The sequence below is a fragment of the Brassica napus genome, chromosome C3 (genome assembly GCF_020379485.1).
Source record: "Brassica napus cultivar Da-Ae chromosome C3, Da-Ae, whole genome shotgun sequence".
NCBI classification, from domain to species: domain Eukaryota; kingdom Viridiplantae; phylum Streptophyta; class Magnoliopsida; order Brassicales; family Brassicaceae; genus Brassica; species Brassica napus.
This window is the reverse complement of record NC_063446.1, coordinates 65856874-65878961: the sequence shown is the minus strand read 5'-3', so window position 1 is coordinate 65878961 and position 22088 is coordinate 65856874. Positions and strand designations below refer to the sequence as shown.

Genomic DNA, 22088 nt, shown 5'->3' with positions numbered 1-22088 from the left:
CGTATGGTGGTTGTTGCTGTAAAATTTTAATTTAGATTGTGTTGATAATTGATCAAATTTCCTTATGTTCAATCTAGCTTACACAATCTTCTTAAGACCCATTTAAAACTAAAAGAAAAATAGACAACTGAAGTACTTGGACAAACCCTCAAAAGCTTCTAAAAAAAGTTCAAAGATAATCTTTTACGAAGGAGGAAAACTCTGCATCCGTTGTTTGATCCATGACTCCGCAAGTAACACCAGCTTGTTGAAGAAAAGGAAGAGCTGGAGTACAGTCTTGTCATCAATTCCATGAGACCACAAGATTGGTTCTGCATATGAAACAGTCTAGAAAGACTCAGAAACCCCACAAGAAACTGCAGTGACGGGAAGAATACAATTAAAAACTTTTTTAGCATAGGGGAAGATGGGCTTGGTCATAAAAATATTGGTATCAAGTAGTATATTGATTCTTGAATGTATTGTTTCTATCAAAGAAAGTATGTTCTTGTATCCCGTAGATTGTCATGAAAGTAATCTTTGGTAGATAAGATATGTTCCATTTACTACTATTCAGAATGAGAAATTAAAGCATTCCACATGATCACACAAGAGTAACAAATGTGAGGTTTTCTTGTCCCTCAGCAAGTTTTATTGAAATATGAATTATTACTAGTGGGGGATTTTGATTCAGAGCCTGGAGGGCATTCCTCCGGCGACCACTAAAGTTTCTCCAGTGATGTAAGCAGCATCATCAGAGGCCAAGAAAGCTGTTGCAGCGGCCATGTCCTCTGTTGTTCCCAGCCTGTTGAGCAGTGTTTTCTCCTCACTGGCTCTTCTCTGTGAAATGAAAAACACACATCAAAATCATGGATGAGAAGTGAAAAACTGTAACATTGTTTGATCACAAACACAGCAAGCCAGTTTATTTAACAAACAAACCACTTCAGAGTTCCGGGTGATGAAAGAGGCAAAGTGTGTTGGCACAACACCAGGCGCTACAGCGTTCACTCTTGTGTCCGGTCCCATCTCAGCAGCAAGTGCCTTGAAAAGAAGAGTGGACTAGTGAGTGAGACATGTTGAACCCCATATTCATTTGAAAAAAAGATTATATATACATATATATATTTTAGGGGTCTATCTATGGTTTAGACAATCATTGAGACCTTGGTTAGTCCGAGAAGAGCTGTTTTGGTAACTCCATACATTGCCGTTGGTACTTGCGGTTGAAACGCAGCAATGGAGGTTATGAAGATAACCGAAGAACCCTTCTGTAAGTGAGGAGCCATATCCTGGTTTTGATAAGAAATAACCATTGCAATGTCAAGTTACTTTGAGCACAGGAGACACCAGAGTTATTGTCTCCAGGAAATAAGAAAATCTCTTGTCTTGTTCAAAGCTTGACCAAAACCACATACAAAACTAAAAGGTTTCTTTTTCAAAGAACCAGCTAAAGCAAAATGATCAGTGTTACCTGGAGGAGAAGAATAGATGATTTGACATTGACTTCCCAAAGCTTGTCAAGAGCAGATTCTTGGGTGGATAAGATTGGGTCAGTAGATGGATTAACAGCGGCATTACATACAACAATATCTATCTTCTTCCCATATCTCTGAAACTCAAGCCAAAGGAAAGCTGATTAAGAATAAAACAACAAATGAAAGATTAAATAAAAAAGGTTAATGTTTTGACATCTTTACTTGAATTGTCTTTTGGACAAGATTCAGGCGATGTTGAGCATTAGAGACATGACAAACGATTCCAACTGCATCAATCTCTTGAGCTTTAAGCTTCTCTACTGCCTCATCCACATTTTTCTGCACAATTTAATTGAAAAACACACACAAATTACTTATTCAAAGCAGAGCTTCTAAATTGGATTCACTAATGCAAAGCAAACAAAAACATTCATCAAGAAAGTCAAATCCTAGAAGAAGGTTGAAACTTTCGATGATTCTTAGGTAGAGAGACAGAGAGTTGGAGGAGGACCTGTTTTCGAGAAGAGACGACGACAGAAGCGCCTTCAAGTCCGAGCCGTTCAACGATACCGAAGCCTATCCCTTGCGTCGATGCCGTCACGATCGCCACTTTGCCTTGGAGTCTTTTTGGCCCCACCTTCTTCTTCTTCTCCATTTTGTTTTTTTTTTTCGATTTGATTCCTTTGTACACACGTCTGGATCTCTTCACTCGCTCTCTTTACAGATTTTCTTCCTATTCATCTTACATACGAACATGCAAGTACATCTCTTCAGCGTGTGAATGCAGAAATGGTCTGTGTTTTAGTAGTCAAGACTGCTACGACTCTTCATGCTTATCGTAACAATTAATTAGTTTTGTAAGAAGATTTGTTGAAATATGTTAATATAAAATGACTTTTTCTTTCTTGAAATACTGTATTATTTATATGATCTTATCCTTTATGATTATTTTTTTATAGTTTCAACTTCCAAAGATTCTTCGCTACGTATCATTTCCTTTTGTTTTTTAATTATATGATGATGGCATATCATTATTGTTTGTCTACTGTGAAAATTACAAAATGCGGATTTACATCTATGTAAATTGCATAATGAAGAAGCGAGCGAAGTCATTGAGACAAAAGAGTCTGAAGATGACATGTGATTTGGTATAAGATGAATAGAGGGTGATGAAGATCGTGTTACTGTAAAGCCATGAGAGAGATGGAGAGAGTGACGTTACGGGACTGATGAGGTAACCAATCTGGTTTGAGACAGAGATGTACCACCAGACACTGTATATGGCTTCGAGTGTTTGGTGATGGAGGACAAAGTTAATTAGGTGTTTCTTTGATTGCTGCATACTCGGAAAACATATAGAAAAGGTATTTAATTGAAAACCAACATCCGACCTTAGCTCAGTTGGTAGAGCGGAAGACTGTAGTCTGTGACAGCAAATCTTTAGGTCGCTGGTTCGATTCTGGCAGGTCGGACTAGTTTTCCTTTTTCCTATTTTTTTCGTTCAAAAAAGAAAAGCAGAAATTGGGGAGAAATTGCACCCAGTAATTAACAAAAAAAACTTAAATTAAATAAGTAACCAAAACGTCAATTCTCAGCGTTGTAATAGTATAATTAATTAGACGTTAAAAAACACGTCAATTTTCTTTCTTCCTTTTTCTATCTCTCTACTTTCTAAAAATCTAATTTTGATTTTTTTTGTTATTTCACCAATTCTCCTAAAAATAAAAAGTCACCACTTCAACAATAAATAAAAATAAAAATAAAAATGGTTTCTTTGGCTAACAATTCCTACTTCTCCCAAAAAGGAAGTCATTTGATAAAGCTAGCTATTTGAAAGCTTAACACATGCAATTTGAGTTATATCAATTGAGGAGTCCAAACGTAAACTAGATTCGTTTATTGATCTGAAAGCAAAGTAAGGCCACCAGAGGATTGCTCCTTTCAGTTGAGTCACTTCGAGGAACGTCTTTGATCAAGGGGTCCTCAAACCAAGCTAGAAATAGGTTTTTTTTACTGTATAGCGATTGTTATGAGTTATCCATAGTTGCAAACCTGCGAGTCTGCATTTTTTATGAAAATATTAATTATTTTCACTTAAATCATTTAATCATAGTAATTTCTAATTAAGTCCGGACAAAACAATAAAAAATTAAAAGATCCAAACCTAAAAATACTTAAACGAGTTATGTAGGTTAGACCATGTTCATTGCAGGGTTCTGACCCAGTATCCAAACAAAAAATTAATATTAAAAAATATAAATAAGTGGAAAGAGAGAAAGACGGGTCATAAACAAGTCCTTAACATTGGTCATCACGTATTTCTTTCCTAGTGGCCTTAATTTCTATTTTGAATTAAAAGTTATTTATTTCTTACATATGCAACCAAAAAGTGATAAATTTATGATCTAGAACCTGTAAATGGATATCGGCTGCCCTTAGTTTTTTGAATTTTGGATGCTATTCAAACCAGAGAGGTCGAAAGGCACAAAATAATTGTTGAAAAGAAAACCTCTAATCTAATTCGCGTCTCAAGTTAGATAAACTATTTAAAAAGGGAAAATCAGAGAACCGTACACGTGTCCCCGCTTAATCTAAACCGAACCGACTTCTTTGCAGCCCATAAAGGAAATGGCCCTCCTAAAAATTCCAATCTCATCTTTCCAACATCCGCGGAAACAAAACCCTAATCGACGACGATGATGCTCAGGCAAGCTGCGAAGAAGGCTCTAGGCCTTACGTCACGCCAATCGACGCCGTGGTCCGTTGGTATCTCCCGATCCTACCACGAGAACGTCATCGACCACTACGACAACCCCCGCAACGTCGGGTCTTTCGATAAGAACGATACCAGCATCGGCACGGGCCTCGTCGGAGCTCCCGCGTGCGGTGATGTGATGAAGCTTCAGATCAAGGTCGATGAGAAGACCGGTCAGATCGTTGATGCTCGGTTCAAGACCTTTGGTTGTGGCTCCGCTATCGCCTCTTCATCTGTGGGTAGGTTTCCATCTTTAGCGGATTTGAGATACTGATTACAGTTGTTGATGAAATGTGTTTCAGATTGACCGGTTCTTGATTAATTAGATTTGAGATTGATTTTTTTTTTTATTGATTAATGAGGTTTCTAATTGATGGGTTCTTTTAAAATTAGGTTTCTAAATTGATTGGTCCTTGTGGAGACGGTGTTCTATTAGGCATTGGTCGGATTTTATGTAATGAAATGTGTCTTGTCAAAGATTCTTGTCAAGTGTTTTCCTTTATCGATGCTCTATGTTTTCTGGTCCTTGTGCGTGGTTGTAACTTGATCTATCATCTCTCTCTCTCTCTCTCTCTCTCTCTCTCTCTCCCTCTCTCTCTCTCTCATGTCTGATACTATTTTGAGGCTGACAGTTTTGTAATGTTGATTGATCTTTAATGTTTTCAGCCACTGAATGGGTGAAAGGCAAAGCTATGGAGGAAGTCCTGACCATCAAGAACACGTAAGTAGTACCCTTTGTTTGTTTGTCTTACATGAAGGACAAGACAATAGAAGTCTTGTCCTCCTATTTCCGTTTTTGAAGGAAGTTATCATTAGAACTTGTGGTGTCTAATTGGTTCACTCTTTAATTGTTCACATGACCAGTCACTGGATTGTCTGTTGGTATGATATTGGTTTACTTGGATAGTATGTACAAGTTTTTCCAGGCTTGCCTTCTTTGTCTGAGAATAACTAAACCTTATTATTTATGCCATGGGGTTCTCGATATCTGAGATTCTGAATTCAGTGTGTCTTTTTCCTTGTTCTGTGATGTATTTTGCTAGTGAGATTGCAAAGCATCTTTCTCTCCCACCAGTGAAGCTCCATTGCAGTATGTTGGCGGAGGACGCCATCAAGGCAGCTGTCAAAGACTACAAGGAGAAGCGTTTGAAGACAAACGGTGCTGGAGAAACCTCACAGGCGTGATTCCTTTTGCACATGTTTATACCATAATGTGTATATGATGGTGAAAACAGGGGTGGTGTAGAAGAGGATTACGTACAACCTATAAGGTTGAAGTTTAAGAAGTATTTTGAATAAACTCTGTTGGACAGAAAACATCTGAGAAGAATGATTTCCTTTTGATGTTTTATGTTTTGTAATGACTTTTTTTTTTCTTTGGGAGATTTATATCTATTAAACAGTATACTACGGATAATCTTTTCTTTCTAGTTTGATCTTCTTTGAAGTAATTTCTACGGATAAAATGACTTTTCAAGAATTGAAATTGGATCGCTTAAAAGAATCAGGTTCGAAATGAATAGTATACTAGGAAGTAAAAGGTTCGGACAGAAAGCTTTTGTGGTTTCGGAATAACAGAGCTAGAAACCGCCACTGAACATGAATTTTCCACGTGTCCTGAAGTTCAACCTAACACAGATTGATTTTATGTTTTGACTACTGGAACGGATGAAAGGAAAATAAATGGAGGAAGAAAAAAGAGAAAATAAATAGAGGAAGAAGCGTTAACTATCAAAACATGGAACTAGTATATTGTTTTTTTAGAGATTCTAAGTATTTATTTAGGTGTCTTCTCCACAATCATTTTGTAAAAAATATTGACATGGCCTATTGAAAATAATGACATGAATCGTATCTTATTATAATATGGCTAAAAACAATTATAACACAAAATTCAATTATAGAAATCAAATATTAAACAATAAGCAATGGTAATTACCATAATTAAAAAAAAATAAAAGCAAAATAATTTACATCTTAGATAAAATATATTATAAACTTACATAATAAACAAGTTAATAAAAATAAATAAATAAATTTATTTATTTTGTTTGTGTGTTATATATTTCTAATGTTTTAAATGAGAAATCATCTATATATGCTAGCATTGTAAGAAGATATTTTATTCTTATAATTCTATTTTCATGGTTAAATTGTTCTTTATACTATTTATATTTTTGATTTTTTCAAAATATAGTATATGCATGATACTATAATTAATATATAAATGATCATATGTAAATAACCATGTTTTATATTATAGCATTCATAATATATTTAAATTTGTAATTTTTTTTTACAAAATAATGTGTGCTTCATATCTCTAAAAGTTATCTATTTTTACAAAATGTATATTTTAAGGAATATCATATTGCTTTTAAAAAATAATGCCATTGCCATATTTTTTATAAGGAGGTTTTGCAAAATGACTCAAGAATTGAAAGCAAATACAACAAATCCTATTTTCTGTTAACAATATTTTGTCATAATTTTCCATATAATCCTTGAGGTTTTCAAATATTTACAAAAATGTCATTATAATATTATTTTTTCAAAAATATAAAAATTATAAACACCCTACACATTTCTTCGTATTTACAATAATGATATTGTTATCAATTTCTCTAAACATCATGAATAACCATTTTGGAGCTTCTAAAGTTTAATCATTCAAATTTCATCTCTTTTGTTCTCATTTTACACCAACAAAAATTCATTTATCCACGACTTTCATGTATAAAACTCTCATAACTTATTTTCATAAACACAATTTTCATATGTTAGTGAGTTTTCACTAAGAATCGTCAAAACATATTCGTTTTTATATTTCCAGTTTAGATAGTGAAAAAGTTTAAAAACGAGCTTACACCGGAAAATGCTATTTACATGATTTTCATTAATATTCAGATTTGTGTTGTAATAGTAGACTGTTTTGTAAGAAAAATATATTCGTATGAGATTATTATTTTCATTTATTTAATATATATACATTAAGAAAGGGTTTTGTTCATTGTACTCTTGCATGTAGTTCAAATTACTCTATATATCAGTGTTAGTTTAACTCGGTTGCATTTCCATAAGTTTGAGTTATGTTTTAGTTCAAAATCTTGTTTATAAGTTATGGTTCCATAAAACGCTCAACGTCTACGTAGCATAATCGCCTCATCTTTAAATCCACAGTAACACCAAGTGAGTAGCAATAAGGGATTGGAGAGCCGTGCAACTGCTTGTGGTGGCGTTCCATTCCATTGACCCTGTACATTAGCTAGAGATATGATCTATGCAATTATTTTATATCTCTTATATATTAATCATAGAGCACTACAACATGTTTTTGTAGTCACGTATCATCACGAAGATGATTCTTAAAATTCTTAGAAAATAAATTGGTCCATATAAATATATTTTTTTATCAAAATAATTATCAGATTGATTTGTAGTGTACAAAAAAATATATTTTCTTTCATTCAATAAAAATTACGGAATTACATAATATGATTAACATATATATGACAATTAATGATTACTAGATTTTCACCAACGCGCCCGCGCGGATGTATTTAAAAAAAATGATGCTATTTGTTTTTTATGTCCTTATTTAAGGTTGTGCACAAAACACGAATTCGAAGAACCGAACTGATCCCAATCCGAATAAGTAGTACCAAATCCGAACCGAAATTGATTAAATATCCGAATTATTCAAAATTTTGGTATTTGAAGAACTGAAACCTAATCCGATCCGAACCGAAGTATTTTGGGTATCCAAAATAGATTTATATACTTATATATTAATTATTTCTAGATTTAATATATATAAAAACATCCAGAATATATATAATACTTTTAAGTTCGTTTAAATACTTGAAATTATATACAAATAATCAAACGTAAATATCTAAAATAGTTAAAATATACTCAAAACTCTAAAAATACTTAATTATTAGTTCTCCATCCAAATATGTAAACCAAACTAATTTATATGTTAAGTTAAGTACTCTGACATATGTTTTTCAAATTTATATGTAATATATTCTACTGCTTATATATATATTTTTAAAATTAAAGCATATAATAAATTTAAATTTTTTAAAATAATTTAAATTGGTTATCCAAATCTGAACCGAATCCTCAAAGATGTGCACCGAACATGAAATCCCAAACAGATCCGGAAACAAACTCGAACGCCCACCCCTAATCACTATTATATATCATATATGTGTCATCATAGGTTACAAAAATATGTTTTATCATATAATTAATCATATTTTATATGTACCATCAAATAAGTAATCTTATAATTAATAATATTTTATACGTACAATCATATAAATAATCACATATATTATATTTTTAAATTTCAATGTGAAATATAAAACCATAATTTAAGTTGGTCTTTGAAATTGAGCTTTATATTGTATTTTACTTATATATATTGAAAACATTTTTTTATAATGGTTATTGGAAAATATGTTAGTAAAAATCAAATTTTGAATATATGTATATTTTTGAATGAATTTTTGATATAAATCAATTTTAAATTATTATTTTGATTTGAATATGTATATCAAGTAACATAAACCCATTACTTTTTAATATAATGTAATGGATTTCCAATTTCTTTAATAGCATAACCCAATACTTTTTTCTCTAACTCACTGTTATTCATGTTTCCAAACAACACTATTTTTTTTAACTACTATCTAAGTTGCCAAACAAAAGCTTAAAATACTTCTACTTTAATAAGATAGATGAATAATACATATATTTGATAACAATCTTTGCATCTTTTTTTGTTTAATTTTATCTTATTAAAAGAAATTAAACAATTATATTAAGCATATAATAAAATGGACCTCAAAGTAAAAGGTTTGAAGTAGAGTCTTGAGTGGAAGATTCGGGTTCTCTATAGAACAAAGTTTCAGGTAGAGTATCTGAGAGTCTGATGGCCGTCTTCGATGCTCAGAGCTGGTGAGAAATTGACAGAGAAGTATATGTAGTCTAAGTGACAAACAAGGAGATTTGTGGTCAGTAGTTGTTTGAAGTTCCTTAATAAAATGAAAGAAGTATGTGTGTTTAGGAAACAAAGTAAAATCGAAAAAAGATCAGTACATGTGTGATATACAGTGTAGCTGAAGAGAGTGAGCGCCTCAGGTTGAAAAGCTTCAACCAAGAACATGCAATACAACAAGATGAGACATTAGTCTCAGAAGGAGTCTCGAAGTCACGACTTTATGAGTCAAGATTAGAGACTAGAAGGTAAGAACTGGAGAAGAAAGCTTACCGGATGATTTTGTGGAGGTGGAGAGCTAAGTTGAAGAAGGGAGATCGAGAGAGATGAAGGATCTCGGCGATAAGTGTTTCTCGTCTAATAGAGAAGACAGAGCAAGGATGCGGTGAGGAGAGAGGAGGAACTAGACAGTTCTTAGGGTTTCCTCGGTATGTCCGAAAACCAAAGAGGTGGAGAGTTGTGGGCTTTGGTCTTCTGGACTTCTAAAACTGGGCCTTCAGAAGTGGGCCACATCACATTCTTCAGCAGAAGCTCGTGTTAGAACTGGGCTGTCTCATCACTTAAGCCCACACGGTTTTGCTGAGTCAGCATGAACTTATAACGGCCGTAACGGCCATCATCGTCATTATCCCGATCATTATCTGCAAAATAGAGTAGTAAGAGACGACAGCTTCAACGGAGAGAATCAAGAGAGAGAGAGAGAGGGAGAGAGAGCGCTTTACCGGTAGCTACTTCAACATGAGACTACCTCAAGCTTCACTAGAAGTGTCTCCGGTGTTGATCTAGCCGAGGATCCGATTATTTGTGGTATATTTATGAGGTAACAGCACGAGACTCTTTCGGAGTATCGAGATCTTGTTGTATAAACGTTGACGAAGCTCTGTATTGATTCTAGTGAAGCTTGAAGGTACCGATCCCTCCCCGGACAGTAGAAAACGAAGTCCGGGTGAACAATCTCGTTTGCATTTTGATTTCTTGCTTAGTTGATCATCTGTATACACATACGAACGAACTAGATTGATCTTTGAACCTGAAATTGAACCAAGATTAAGCAGGAATAACTAACAATTGTCATACTACATATATATTGTTCAAGGATCATATTGATACCCGATATAGACCACTAACAGGCCTACTCGAAATGTAGGTGAGAAACGCTCCAATAGAAATATTTCAAACCTAACATTTCAGAAATACTATAGCAAAACGGATCACTTATACATGCTACATAAATATAAAACTCTTTATGTGGAAATCATCTACTAGGCAAACACACCAAAAACTCTAATACCATATTACTTGATCGAAATCATTCAAAAAAGTGTTTCCGTTACCGAAGTTTGTTACAACAGTTACTCTTTATACTAGAGTAAACCGGTTCAACAATATTAAACTGGAATCAATTACATCACAACTTTATCAGACCAGTTAAATCGTGAAATGGAGGTGATTAGAGAAAACCTTAAGCTCATATCTGAAAACTTTCTTTCTATGGTTGCCAGGACGAACCCCTATGATATGATTTTGATCTTTTGAATGAAAATAAAGATAAATATGAAATTTATTATTCTCAAGAAAATACAAAAAAAAAAATTCTCTTAAAATTATTGTACATAATATCTTTCATCACTTAAAATTTTCTACAAGACAACAATCATTTTAATACATATTTCTTACAAATGCAAACCTAAAACACAAATCACAAAATCGTACAAAAAATTAAAATCTAGATCACAAGTAAATTATATCCCGCCCACCCTAGTTTTCTATATAAAAACACAATTATCTATAAACCTAACCATATTTCATCCAATAAAAAATAAATTGCTGAATAAACATTTATATATAGTAAAAAAATCTAAAATAAATATTTAATTAATCTCGGATCAGTACTAAACTCGAACAAAGAAAAAAGAAACACAATGCCCAAAATTAGTTAATAAAAGATAAATAGTGAAAATAACTAAAAAGAAAATGACAAAAAATAATAAATTGCCCTTCACAAGAGCTAAACCTCTCAAATTGCAAAGGACTCTCATCTTCTTCACCTAGAGAGAATCTAGGGTTCCAGATTTACTCTGAAACTTGATCTTCTTCTTGCCATCGATATACACATATCCTAGATCTTTCATAACCCACCAATCTCTCTGTACATTTCAAAGGTACAGAGACAAACAAAAAACCTACCTTTATTCCAGCTTAGCATTAGCCCTAGCTTCCATGGCGAAAACTCGACCCGGTGTCCCCTCAAAAATCAAAACTGGGAGGAAGGAGCTCGACACGTATACCATCAAAGGCACCAACAAAGTTGTGAGAGGTAGCCTCACTTGTAAAGTTGTACACTTGGGGCAACTTAGCGTTGAGTATATGGAGTCTTTTAGATATGTTTGATAGCTTTAGATTCACCGTCGTTTCATTAGTAGATAAGTGTTTGTGCTATGCAATTGAGCAAAATGTGATCTTTGGTTGCTCTCTTTTTTTTTCAAAATGGAGAATTGTTTTGGTTTGGGCTTCTTTTATGTAAATTTAGTAACTTTTTTATGTAAAAATTGAGTTAACTATAAAACACGGACTATACTTTTGTTTGGTTTGATACATTGATGCAAAGTTTGTGTTTTTATACGGGAAAGATCTTGCATTTACTTATTAACTCTGCTCTGTGCTTGTTACTAGGTGAAGAAGAGTGAATGTATACTTACTATTTACAACTAATAATTGATTTTTTTTTTTTTTAAATTATTGGAAGCTTCTTATGGTGCTTGTTATACTCTGTGTAGACTCTACAATGCGAGTTATATATGTTATCTATCTAGTAACTTCGAGGTTGTTTTCTGCAGCTGGAGATTATGTGTTGATGCGTCCCTCTGATGCTGGCAAGCCACCGTACGTGGCCCGTGTTGAGAAGATCGAAGCGGATGCCAGGAACAATGTGAAGGTGCACTGTCGGTGGTATTACCGCCCTGAGGAGTCTCTTGGTGGTAGGAGACAGTTCCATGGAGCTAAAGAGCTTTTCTTGTCTGACCATTTCGACGTTCAAAGCGCACACACCATTGAGGGGAAATGCATCGTTCACACCTTCAAAAGCTACACTAGGCTTGAAAACGTTGGGGCGGAGGATTATTATTGTAGGTTCGAGTACAAGGCTGCTACTGGCGCGTTCACCCCTGACCGTGTTGCTGTGTAAGTAGATGAGTAATCAGTTCAGTAACATGTCTACTTATAAGTTATAACCATAAGTTTCCATGACTTATATATATATATTTTTGGTGGTGAAGGTACTGCAAATGTGAAATGCCTTATAATCCAGACGATCTCATGGTGCAATGTGACGGCTGCAAAGACTGGTAAATGTTGATATTTGTGTCTCTTTTATTAGCTTCTGTTGTTGGTATCCTTTGTTAGTGATGGTAAGAGTTGCAATTTTTGATGGGTGTAGGTATCATCCTGCATGTGTTGGCATGACGACAGAAGAAGCAAAGCTGCTTGATCACTTTGCATGTGCTGAATGCAGTTCTGATGACGATGTCAAGAAATCACAGAACGGGTTTACTGCATCTCCAGCTGATGATGTCAAGGTTCGTTTGTATCTCTCTTTAGTCATTGCATGTATAAATGTTCTATTAGTTTTAATAACACTAGCCTCTGCCTCCGTTTAGTCATTGCATGTATAGATGTTCTATTAGTTTTAATAACACTAGCCTCAGAGAAAAGTTACAAAACCAAAAATATGCACTGGCTTGATGGTTTTTTGCTGTGTGAAATGACCAGAAAGATACAATTCTTGGTTCTTGGTCTAGATTTGATCTTTGCTTAATGTTGCCCAAGTTCTAACTGCAACACAATATGTCTATTAAGGTTATCAGTGATCCATTTTGTTATGCTTTTACTTCCAAGAACCTGAGTATACTATAGATAACGAAACTAGAAATCTCCTTGATTGTTACAATTATCAGCTTCTGAAATGTTTGGCATTTACAGGAAAATTACGTTTCTTTCTTCTTTCTGTTTTGGGCTCAAAGTCGTGTGGCTGATGATGTTAACAATGTCATTGTTGTCTTCAGGTAGAAGCAAAGCGCAGGAAAAGATAATCGCGAGGTTTTCATGGGGTGAAAGCCACAGGGTCTGGCAAGTTATATAACTTGGAAGCTCCTTGGTGCACATTTTTAGTTAAGTTAGGATTATCTTGTGTGTGTCGTCGTGGTTGTGATGTGCGTTCCAAAACTAAGACAAATGAGAAAAAGTGGAGAGATGATGAGTTGTATAGACTTTTTCCGTGGGGTCTCAAGTTTACTTTAGGTATGTTTATTGTGGTCTGTTGTTTTGTGTCTGATGAGAACAGACGAACATGTTAGCATATTTTGAAACATATTGTCTTTGGATCTCCTCAACATTAACCATCATCATGACTATCATGTTAGCATATCTTGAAACGTTTTCGTTTAAATTATTCAACTTTACATAAAAAAAAAGAGAGAGAGAACACTGCAAAAGAAAGTCTCAGATTGATTGATTGTTTTTTGGACAAAAAGAAAGAATAAAACAGATGAACAAAACATGATACAGAAACTCTTTATGTACTCTAATTTTATCCTCACTCACAAACAAAGTTTCATACATTTTGGTCTGAACCAAGATGTGCATTCTTTACCTCTTTGTCACATCCTTTGGTTCAGAGTCCTTCATGTAATTGCACAAAACTGTCTCCCTCTTCAATTTTGGAGCTTCTTTTTAGCTTCCAATGAACAAAAAAAAGAAGTTTGTTGTTTATTACTCAGAATGAGAAATCCATGTGCTCATGTTCAGGTGTCCTGTAAGAAAATCCATTGTCATCACTAGATCTTCGTTTGACTACACTTGCTCGTTGAACCAACCTCACCAGCTGTTGCACCACCTCTGACATTGGAGGCCTGAACTCTGGCTCCGGCTACAATTAACAACAAAAAGAGAAGAAGATGGTTACTTCACCAAAACAATTTCATTTTCTTAGAGATGGTATTAAGTTACCTGAATACAAAGAGCAATGATATCCGCAAAAAGAGACAGTGACTTAGCTGGATACATGCCATTAAGCGAAGGATCAACCATTTTAGACAAAGCATCTATATCATGTAGCTGCGGTGTCGCCCATCTCACTAATGATTGCTCTGCTCTCGTCCTCGAGCTATCAAACACACACACACAAAGCAAAAGAAAACTGAATCAATGGCTCTTTTTGTGGGTTGACATTAGATTAAAAAAAAAAAAGGAAAAAATATAGAACCTGTCAAGAGGCTTCCGACCAGTTAAGAGCTCAAGCATGACTACTCCAAAAGTGTACACATCACTTTTAACAGTATAGATCCCAGACAATGCAAACTCTGGAGCGCTGTATCCAAATGAACCCACCATTTGAGTCGAAACCCGTCTCTCAGTGTTAGGATTCAAAGCAGCTAACCCACAGTCTGATAAGTGAGGGTTTAGCTCTTCATCTAGCAATATATTCGCTGACTTGAAGTTCCTATGTACAACTGAAGGCAAGCAAACCTCATGCAAGTACTCCAGAGCTTTAGCAGTCCCAAGCGCCACTTTAACACGCGCGTTCCAAGTCAAGTTCATGCTTCTATCATCATTCAAGTGAAGCATATCGTCTAGATTCCCGCTGCCAACGTACTCATAGACCAGAAGACGTTGGCCGTGCTCGGTGCAGTATCCAGCCAAGGGAACAATGTTCGGATGCCTCAATCTCGACATGTTGGAAACAGCTTCTAGGAAATTATCTTCTTCTTGTAACGAAAGCGCTGCGTTATCAATCTTCTTGATCGCCATTACCTTTCCATTGGGAAACTCTGCTCTGTAGACACGGCCTAGAGATCCTTCACCGATGATGTTTTCTTGGCTAAAGCTGTTTGTTGCTACTTGGAGAGAGGAGACGGTGTATGGTGAAGCAGTGATTGGAGATCTCATTCTGCTTATCTTCATTACCCGGTCGACCGTTACTTTCTCTGCAGGCGAAGACTTCAAGTCTTTAACCCTCTGCTCTTGCACTTGGGTTGTTCCACTAAGTGGTAGACTTCTTTGAGAAGCTCTTTTTGTGCTTCCTCCAACTTTCTTTCTCTTCTTATGAAGGCATAGGTAAAGAACAAGTGCTATGATACCAGTAACAAACAGAGAACCGAAGACTATACCAGAGACTACTCCACCAGACAAACCCTTTTCAGAAGACTTTCCTTTAGCTTTAGGGCTGGTTTTGGGTTTCTTAGAACCAGAAGGTTTCCCTTTTTTGTCAGGTCTTTCTGGTTGAGGAGATGCAGGGGCATTATCAAAGGAGTTGCCATCATAGCTGTTACATATTGGAATGTGAAGGCATAAAAAAAAACTGAAAGAGTACTCTAAAGTAAAGAAGTAAACAGATTGTTATTGAGAACTTACATTAAGGTCTTGATAGAGGTGAGCTCTTTAGGTATGGATCCATTGAAATGATTGTTTGCAACATTTCTGCCAAAGAAAACATATAAGGATGGGGAGACAACACATTCGTTGCTTTTGTCTATCTAAAATTGAAAAACTTACAGAGTTGTCAAAGGCAAACCGGAGAGTACATCAATGGTACCTGTCAACTCATTGTTCTGAACATAGCTGTCAAGAATGAAGATATCATCATAATTATGAATCTCTTTTTTGCACTTTTTGATTCTTGTTGCAACAAAGAAAGTTTAAAAACACTCACAGAACGGAAAGTTTAGACACTGTACTCACAGAACTCGGAAGATCGCCACTGAAGTTGTTGTGAGAAAGATCCCTGAACAAAGCAACAATAAGATCAATGGCCGACTGGAACCAGAGATATCATTATCATAAAGAGATCTTACAAGGTTGAAAGTGAGTTATGATCAGCAAAGATATCTCCTATCGACATTGAAAGTGAATTACCACTTACATTCCTAGAAAACAACAATTTCAAAACGTTAATATACAAGAAGACTAATTATGCTAAGCCTCACAGTTTAAAAAGTCAAACTCACATGTAAGTAAGAGAAGCCATAGCAGATATGGAGTATGGAAGGCTACCACTTAAGTTGTTTCTCGCCAAGTTTCTGCATTGCATTTTCTTTCAGCTGTTAGTTTAAGACTGTACACTGAGACTAAGTACTATAAAGAATCAGTACAGGCTTGTGAGATTCGGTGGCAGTTGATATGGAAGTGTGTCATGGATGCTGTTTCCGCTAACATCCCTGTATCAAAGTGAAAGAAGTCTAATGTTATCAAATCAAATCCTCATAACAGAACAAAGATAACACAAACAAAAAACAAAAAGACAGTACAATTTTCTGAGTGACATAAGGTCTGAGAGCAAGTATCCAAGAGTGCCAGAGACTCCTGAATCCGATATGTCTCTGTTAAAACCCACAAGGGAAAACAAGAACATTACAAGACACTCAAGAATCATCATCATCAACCAATGCCAAAAGTGAAAAGAAACAAAAAAAAAAAAAAAAAAAAAGGTGGTTTCTTTTACATAGAGACAACTGCTGAGCGCTCACAAGTAATCCCTTTCCATGACTCTCCACATGGATCACCACCTCCATTCTTCCAATTGGTTAGCTGTGAAGGACTATTCAGTGAAGTATACAAAACCTGAAGGGCTTGAACTGCAATAACACCAATGAAAAGAGAACAAACAACTCATGAGTCCATAAAACCCCAATCAAGGATCTTTCTTCAAGTTTACAACTTTATCTAAAGTCATCCACTTTCAGGAAGACACAAAGAAACCCAGAAAATCTCAGGTCTCAAATCATAAAGATCTCTAAAGAGACGATCACAATGAGGTAAAAGCAAGAAAAGGTAAAGTCACAAAAGTCATAAAGCTCAGTACTTTACCATCAGATGGATCAGTAACACAGTTCACAACGGAGAATCCAGAGATCGAAGAGAAGATTAGAAGCAAAACAGGGAACATAGCTCTATCTCCGGTAGCCATTGAGTGTCGGTGGTGATCACATTACATTGCAGAGAAACGTTGCCATGAAAGCTCTAAAAGGGGAAAGCAAAAGTAAAGAGAGTGACAGAGAAGAAGAAGAAGAATAGTTACAGTGGGTAGTTAAAAGCGTCGCAATTAAAGAAAGGTATATGTAGTGACTAGAGAGAGAGAGAGAGAGAGAGAGAGAGAGGGAGATTCCTAGCTTCGTTGAATTAATGAAGAGAGAGAAGTTATTATTATTTTTTTAATTCAGGTTCATATTAATTTGATAAAACTTAGTTTAAGACTTCATTAGGCAAGATTTAATGATGATTGTATAAGTGTTCTCTTGTTTTTGACACTAAGTATTACACTAGATGTCAAAAAAGTATTACAGTATATAAAAATATGAGATGAAACTGTTGCTGAAGTTCTTGAGCTGTTGATGATTGATAGTATCTGACTATTGACCGGTGTTTGTGTCGGTGTGAGTTTGGAATTTTCTTTATATTTTTTTGTCCACATTTTGGAAGAATTAACTTTATTAAGCGTTTTAAAAGTGAAAAAGTTTAATTTTTGGGGAATAAAAAAAGCTAGCAAACATTTGACTCGCGTTCTTTATGGGCTCTATTTGCCTTTCACTCTCATGTTTAGTTGGCTTTCTCCAAAGCTCTTTCTTAATCTCTCTCTACCTGTGCCCACGCCTTTCTTATACTACACTTTTATGTTTCTGTTCGACCACGTTAACGAGCTAATTCCACACACGTTTGGTCACCATTTGTTTGGTACATATCGCTGTCTCTCATTATGCAGTATTTTCGAAGTTTGAATACCATTTATGTTTTCATTACCAAATCGTATTCGGTTACCAACCAATCAAAGACATTATACGACCAGGATAAATAAATAAATATTTTTGACGTTGTGCATGCGTTTCTTTTTCCGATATATCATATCTTAATGGTCGATGGTAAGAACTAAATGGATTTGTAAAAATTATAAATTTAATATTGACAGAATATACACAACTAACTCTTAGGTGTAAAATCCATGATAAAAACTAAGAAATGTTACTTAATTTAACTGAAAATGTTAAGCAAAAAGGTTAAAGATAGCAGGATCAAACTATATTTGAATCAGAATTATTATTTTTTAAAGAGGATAAAGAGTGCTATAATTGCAACAGAAATGAAAACGACATGTATATTTTACAAAGAAACGTGGGATAGTTTCCAGAAAACGACTAATAATAGAATGCAGAGAGTGAAAAGTATTGTCCACTCATGAAAACACGAATATTGTGTTACCTTTTGGCATGTTCTCGTGTATATTATTTTTTGTACTCTTATGAAAAATATTATTCCTCTCTCAAGATATATTTTAATTCACAATGAGTAAATATATAGAGATAAAAGGATTTATATTTAAAGCTGAAAGTGAAATCATATGTGTGGTTCCAATCTGGCTAGCTTATAAACCTGTTCAGCTGTTCTTGTCAGCGAAGAAGAACGAACATCAATGATTAGTTAATGGAAATAACTTTTCCATTTTTATTGATAATTTCATTATACGTTTTATATGTTTGTTAAATTTTATATTGAAGTTTGAATTTGAAGGATAGAGTTGTATAATAATGTAACATCCGATCTAATGTGCAGATGTAAAGCTAGGTTTGGTTTTGATTTCACTTTCAAAGAAAAGCAACACTAGTTGTCAAAAGTTTTTTTTTTGTTGAATTAATTTAACATTCTTAAAAAAAATATGATCTTGCCAATATATTAATTTCGTTGGACACAGTAAAACATATATGAGTTTCATATTCTATTGTAGTTTTATTTTATTTGTCACATTTATAGATTTTTTTTTAAGTCCCCAACGATTAATTAGACAGTATAACTAAAGAAACAGTTCTTATTTATCTTTTTGTATATGTCTTTGGAAGAATCAAGATTATCTCGATGGAGACTTTATTCTATTCTATGGAATGAAATCCCGTGATCTTGTTTCGATTCTTTCAACGTAAATATATTGAAATAGCGTAATTTCTGTCATAATCGAGCAAATAAAATACTAGTAATACAAAGTGTTGCTTTGTTTTGATGCAAGACTTCAGATGTATATTCACATGTATAAATTAATTAGGTGATGAGTAGTTAAGCCACTCATGTCAAACAATTGTATATGTAGCAAGCCAAATTAAATTCACATTACACGCAGGGGCGGACTCATGCCTACGCCAGGTGTGGCACGTGCCACAGGCTTCTTATAAATAATCTTGTTGAAAGGTATCGGCAATTGAGACTTCTTAGCTCTTCTGCCTTTAATGGTTGAGTGGTGCCTCATGTAACTCAAGTTCGAAACTTGAACTTGTTTTTGTTTTTAGACTTTTTTTACACACTTTGTTATATTTAGTCACCCTTTTGTAAAATAAATGTTCACTTCTCCTTTGTTTTTGTTATCTAACAGAAATGAATTTCTTTTCTTCTTTTATTTAATATTGGTTTTTACCTTTTTTAAAATAAAGTTACTTTATTTAAGTTTTATTTTAACAATTTATTTTTATCAAGTTTATATTTTTCAACACTTAAACTAATACAAACTAAAATGAATACACGTTTTCATAATAAAATTATATATAATATTTATTTTTTAATATTACTGAAAATTATTTAGCACTATAAAAATATTTATCTCTTTTATATGACTCGTTTACAATAAATATTTATTTTAAAATGTAATTTTATAAAATATAACATAATATAACTAAACATATATTTTAATGAATAAATTAATTTATAATTAATGTATGTATATATATATTGTGCCCCATGTTAAATTATTTTCTGGATCTCCCCTGATTACACGTTTCATAAGTAAACCTTCTAACGAATTATGTTTGGAACTTTCATTTAGTGTTAATGTATCCAGGTGAATTCTACCAGGAATCACATTTAATGTTTGTATTTTCTTTGTTTTTCGCGAAAAGGTTACTAACTTAAAACTAACACAAGAAGAAAAATTATGTAAAATACATTGTTTTCCGGTAACGTAGAAACGAGTAATTGTATGTTTGTTTGGAAAGAAGTAATACGAGGTGTTGGTGTTGGTGTTGATGATTGAGTCTCTTGGAAGCTGTAGGTCTTTGCCCGGTGCTTCAAGGTTTAGGGGTGCTTTTCTCTCCGGGAGCTCACGGTAACCGAGAGCTTAGTCTACTCATACCTCTGCGTTGGACCATCGACCGCTACGTTACTTCCGGTCGTTCTCTTTGATCTTTCTTCTTCCGTTTAGAATCAGAATTTCTTATAGGTGCTCTGTTTAGTTTAATTACTGTTTTCCGCTACTTGTCTTCTTCGTTCTTCTGTAAAAAAATTAAAAATTTGGTATAATAAAGTTAACATTTTACCCAAAAAAGAGAAGTAATACGAGTAATCTGTAAAATACTCATGTCAAAATGTAAAACCCTAGTGCTCATCAAAAATAAAAAAACCTTGTGCGATCATTTGCTTCCAGCTTCGAAGGATATGAAAATTTGTCAATCATAATATGTAACTCGGGCTATCTGGAAGGGGCCTTATTGGACCTCGGCCCAAAATAAATTGTTTGGTCACAAAACCGTTTTTAGAACTTTCTTTTCTCAATTTCGCAACATGTATCATGTCCGAAAAACTTCAAACCAACTTCGGACTATACCAATAAATTAGATGTGATTCTCATCATAATTTGTGAAGTCTGGAAAATATTTTAACAAATATAGAACATTGAAGCTAGTGGTGTTTGTTTAGTTGTAATGCTAATCGAATCTTTTGATATCATTTTCTATATGTTACCGAATCAATTGGTCTTTGGTTATTATATCAGAGTATATAGTGGGCTCCATATTCGAATCCAAAAAATCCATAAAAACATATTATGTGGTCGGGGCCACTGCTAGGCCATGTATTTTATTTACAAAATGAATGACAAGTTGCTAAAGTCTAATTCCAAAGAAATATTCAATCATTCAACCAAATCTGTTTAGTGGACTATGAAATAAGACACCAACTTCTTGAATAATTTTCAGCATAAAAAGCTAGGCCAAAATAATAGTGTTTTCTGCCACCACTCGCACGCTCAGCGCGCTACAAACATGTGCGTGTGTGTGTCCCCACGTTAAACGCATGTCTTACCAAATCTTGAATACTACAGTACAGCCTTAATATGGGCGAAGTTTTTGTAACATTTCGGCCCGTTACAAAGTCTTTGTTCGACTAACCCCGTTAGGCTATAGCTACCAGTCAATAAATTCTCACTAAAAAATAACACAAAATATCAACATCAACGGCCGGAATTCGCCAGAACAATTGTGCGTTCTCATTATAAATAGAATAATTATTTACACAAATAATACTAACACGCTCTCGTTTTCATTAGTTGACCCTTTTTAACCCGATAACTCTCTCAGATAGAATTTTTGTCACAAAAATATAAGTGTATATTAAACCTCAAAAATTAAAATGACCAAAATAACATTTTTTATTTTAAAAATTTTAATTTTTTAAATTTGAAATTTTATCCACAAACCCCCACTTCTCAATTCTAAATCCTAAACTCTAAATACTAAACCTTAAACCCTAAATTCTAATATCTAGATTAATTAACCTTAGGAATATAAGTGTATATTTAATTGTTTGATAAAACATTTAAATCTATTTTGGTCATTTTTATTTTTAAAATCTATATTTGTGACAAAAACTTTTTTAGATCTATTCTAGAGAATTTTCTTTTAATTATGAATTAAAAATATTATTTATGTATCTATTAAAATAAAAACATTATTAATTATAACCACAATTCAATAATAAATCAATCAATATAATGCAAAGGATTATAAAATTTACCCAATTTTTTTTATATTTTTACATTAGAAGTCGGAACTCACCAATCAATTTA

General features: G+C 34.0%; 4 protein-coding genes and 1 non-coding gene across 8 annotated transcripts; 3 read left to right on the top strand and 2 right to left on the bottom strand.

Annotated features, from left to right (window-relative positions):
• Positions 1–13: 13 nt before the first annotated feature.
• On the bottom strand, positions 14–2317 carry LOC106383089 (short-chain dehydrogenase/reductase SDRA-like). Of its 4 annotated transcripts, none has more exons than XM_022702353.2 (7): positions 1969–2317; positions 1680–1796; positions 1454–1591; positions 1146–1271; positions 922–1023; positions 653–819; positions 14–356 (listed from the first exon to the last, which is right to left on the bottom strand). In XM_022702353.2, exons 1-6 carry the CDS (start codon positions 2110–2112, stop codon positions 670–672), a joined length of 777 nt encoding a protein of 258 aa, XP_022558074.2. In that variant the 5' UTR covers positions 2113–2317; the 3' UTR covers positions 14–356; positions 653–669. The 4 variants fall into 4 exon arrangements, with proteins under 4 accessions (XP_022558074.2, XP_022558073.2, XP_022558072.2 ...); XM_022702352.2 differs by having other exon boundaries at positions 14–327; XM_022702351.2 differs by having other exon boundaries at positions 14–311.
• A 526-nt stretch (positions 2318–2843) lies between these two features.
• On the top strand, positions 2844–2929 carry TRNAY-GUA. Its single transcript is given in 2 exon segments — positions 2844–2880; positions 2894–2929. It is a non-coding gene; the product is annotated as a tRNA-Tyr (tRNA).
• A 1154-nt stretch (positions 2930–4083) lies between these two features.
• LOC106383088 (iron-sulfur cluster assembly protein 1-like) lies at positions 4084–5642 on the top strand. Its single transcript, XM_013823196.3, has 3 exons — positions 4084–4451; positions 4879–4933; positions 5256–5642. Exons 1-3 carry the CDS (start codon positions 4154–4156, stop codon positions 5395–5397), a joined length of 495 nt encoding a protein of 164 aa, XP_013678650.1. The 5' UTR covers positions 4084–4153; the 3' UTR covers positions 5398–5642.
• A 5552-nt stretch (positions 5643–11194) lies between these two features.
• LOC106389930 (chromatin remodeling protein EBS-like) lies at positions 11195–13642 on the top strand. Its single transcript, XM_013830282.3, has 5 exons — positions 11195–11537; positions 12058–12400; positions 12496–12564; positions 12657–12795; positions 13282–13642. The coding sequence occupies exons 1-5, from the start codon at positions 11441–11443 to the stop codon at positions 13306–13308; spliced, it is 675 nt and encodes a 224-aa protein (XP_013685736.1). The 5' UTR covers positions 11195–11440; the 3' UTR covers positions 13309–13642.
• A 56-nt stretch (positions 13643–13698) lies between these two features.
• LOC106389929 (protein STRUBBELIG-RECEPTOR FAMILY 8) lies at positions 13699–17345 on the bottom strand. Its single transcript, XM_013830281.3, has 12 exons — positions 17081–17345; positions 16716–16848; positions 16522–16593; positions 16366–16431; positions 16222–16293; positions 16069–16140; positions 15927–15998; positions 15770–15835; positions 15629–15694; positions 14481–15539; positions 14225–14381; positions 13699–14144 (listed from the first exon to the last, which is right to left on the bottom strand). The coding sequence occupies exons 1-12, from the start codon at positions 17178–17180 to the stop codon at positions 13992–13994; spliced, it is 2088 nt and encodes a 695-aa protein (XP_013685735.2). The 5' UTR covers positions 17181–17345; the 3' UTR covers positions 13699–13991.
• Between the last annotated feature and the right edge of the window lie 4743 nt (positions 17346–22088).

Coding starts and splice junctions, on each gene's coding strand:
- LOC106383089 (XM_022702353.2), bottom strand. CDS start 2,112: ATGGAGAAGAAGAAGAAGGTGGGGCCAAAAAGACTCCAAGGCAAAGTG. Junction 1,797..1,968: donor TCGTCTCTTCTCGAAAACAG/GTCCTCCTCCAA, acceptor TAAATTGTGCAG/AAAAATGTGGATGAGGCAGT. Junction 820..921: donor TCACCCGGAACTCTGAAGTG/GTTTGTTTGTTA, acceptor TTCATTTCACAG/AGAAGAGCCAGTGAGGAGAA.
- LOC106383088 (XM_013823196.3), top strand. CDS start 4,154: ATGATGCTCAGGCAAGCTGCGAAGAAGGCTCTAGGCCTTACGTCACGC. Junction 4,452..4,878: donor TATCGCCTCTTCATCTGTGG/GTAGGTTTCCAT, acceptor TAATGTTTTCAG/CCACTGAATGGGTGAAAGGC. Junction 4,934..5,255: donor GTCCTGACCATCAAGAACAC/GTAAGTAGTACC, acceptor GTATTTTGCTAG/TGAGATTGCAAAGCATCTTT.
- LOC106389930 (XM_013830282.3), top strand. CDS start 11,441: ATGGCGAAAACTCGACCCGGTGTCCCCTCAAAAATCAAAACTGGGAGG. Junction 11,538..12,057: donor CACCAACAAAGTTGTGAGAG/GTAGCCTCACTT, acceptor TGTTTTCTGCAG/CTGGAGATTATGTGTTGATG. Junction 12,565..12,656: donor TGTGACGGCTGCAAAGACTG/GTAAATGTTGAT, acceptor TGATGGGTGTAG/GTATCATCCTGCATGTGTTG.
- LOC106389929 (XM_013830281.3), bottom strand. CDS start 17,180: ATGGCTACCGGAGATAGAGCTATGTTCCCTGTTTTGCTTCTAATCTTC. Junction 16,294..16,365: donor CCACCGAATCTCACAAGCCT/GTACTGATTCTT, acceptor AATGCAATGCAG/AAACTTGGCGAGAAACAACT. Junction 15,836..15,926: donor GTGTCTAAACTTTCCGTTCT/GTGAGTGTTTTT, acceptor CATTCTTGACAG/CTATGTTCAGAACAATGAGT.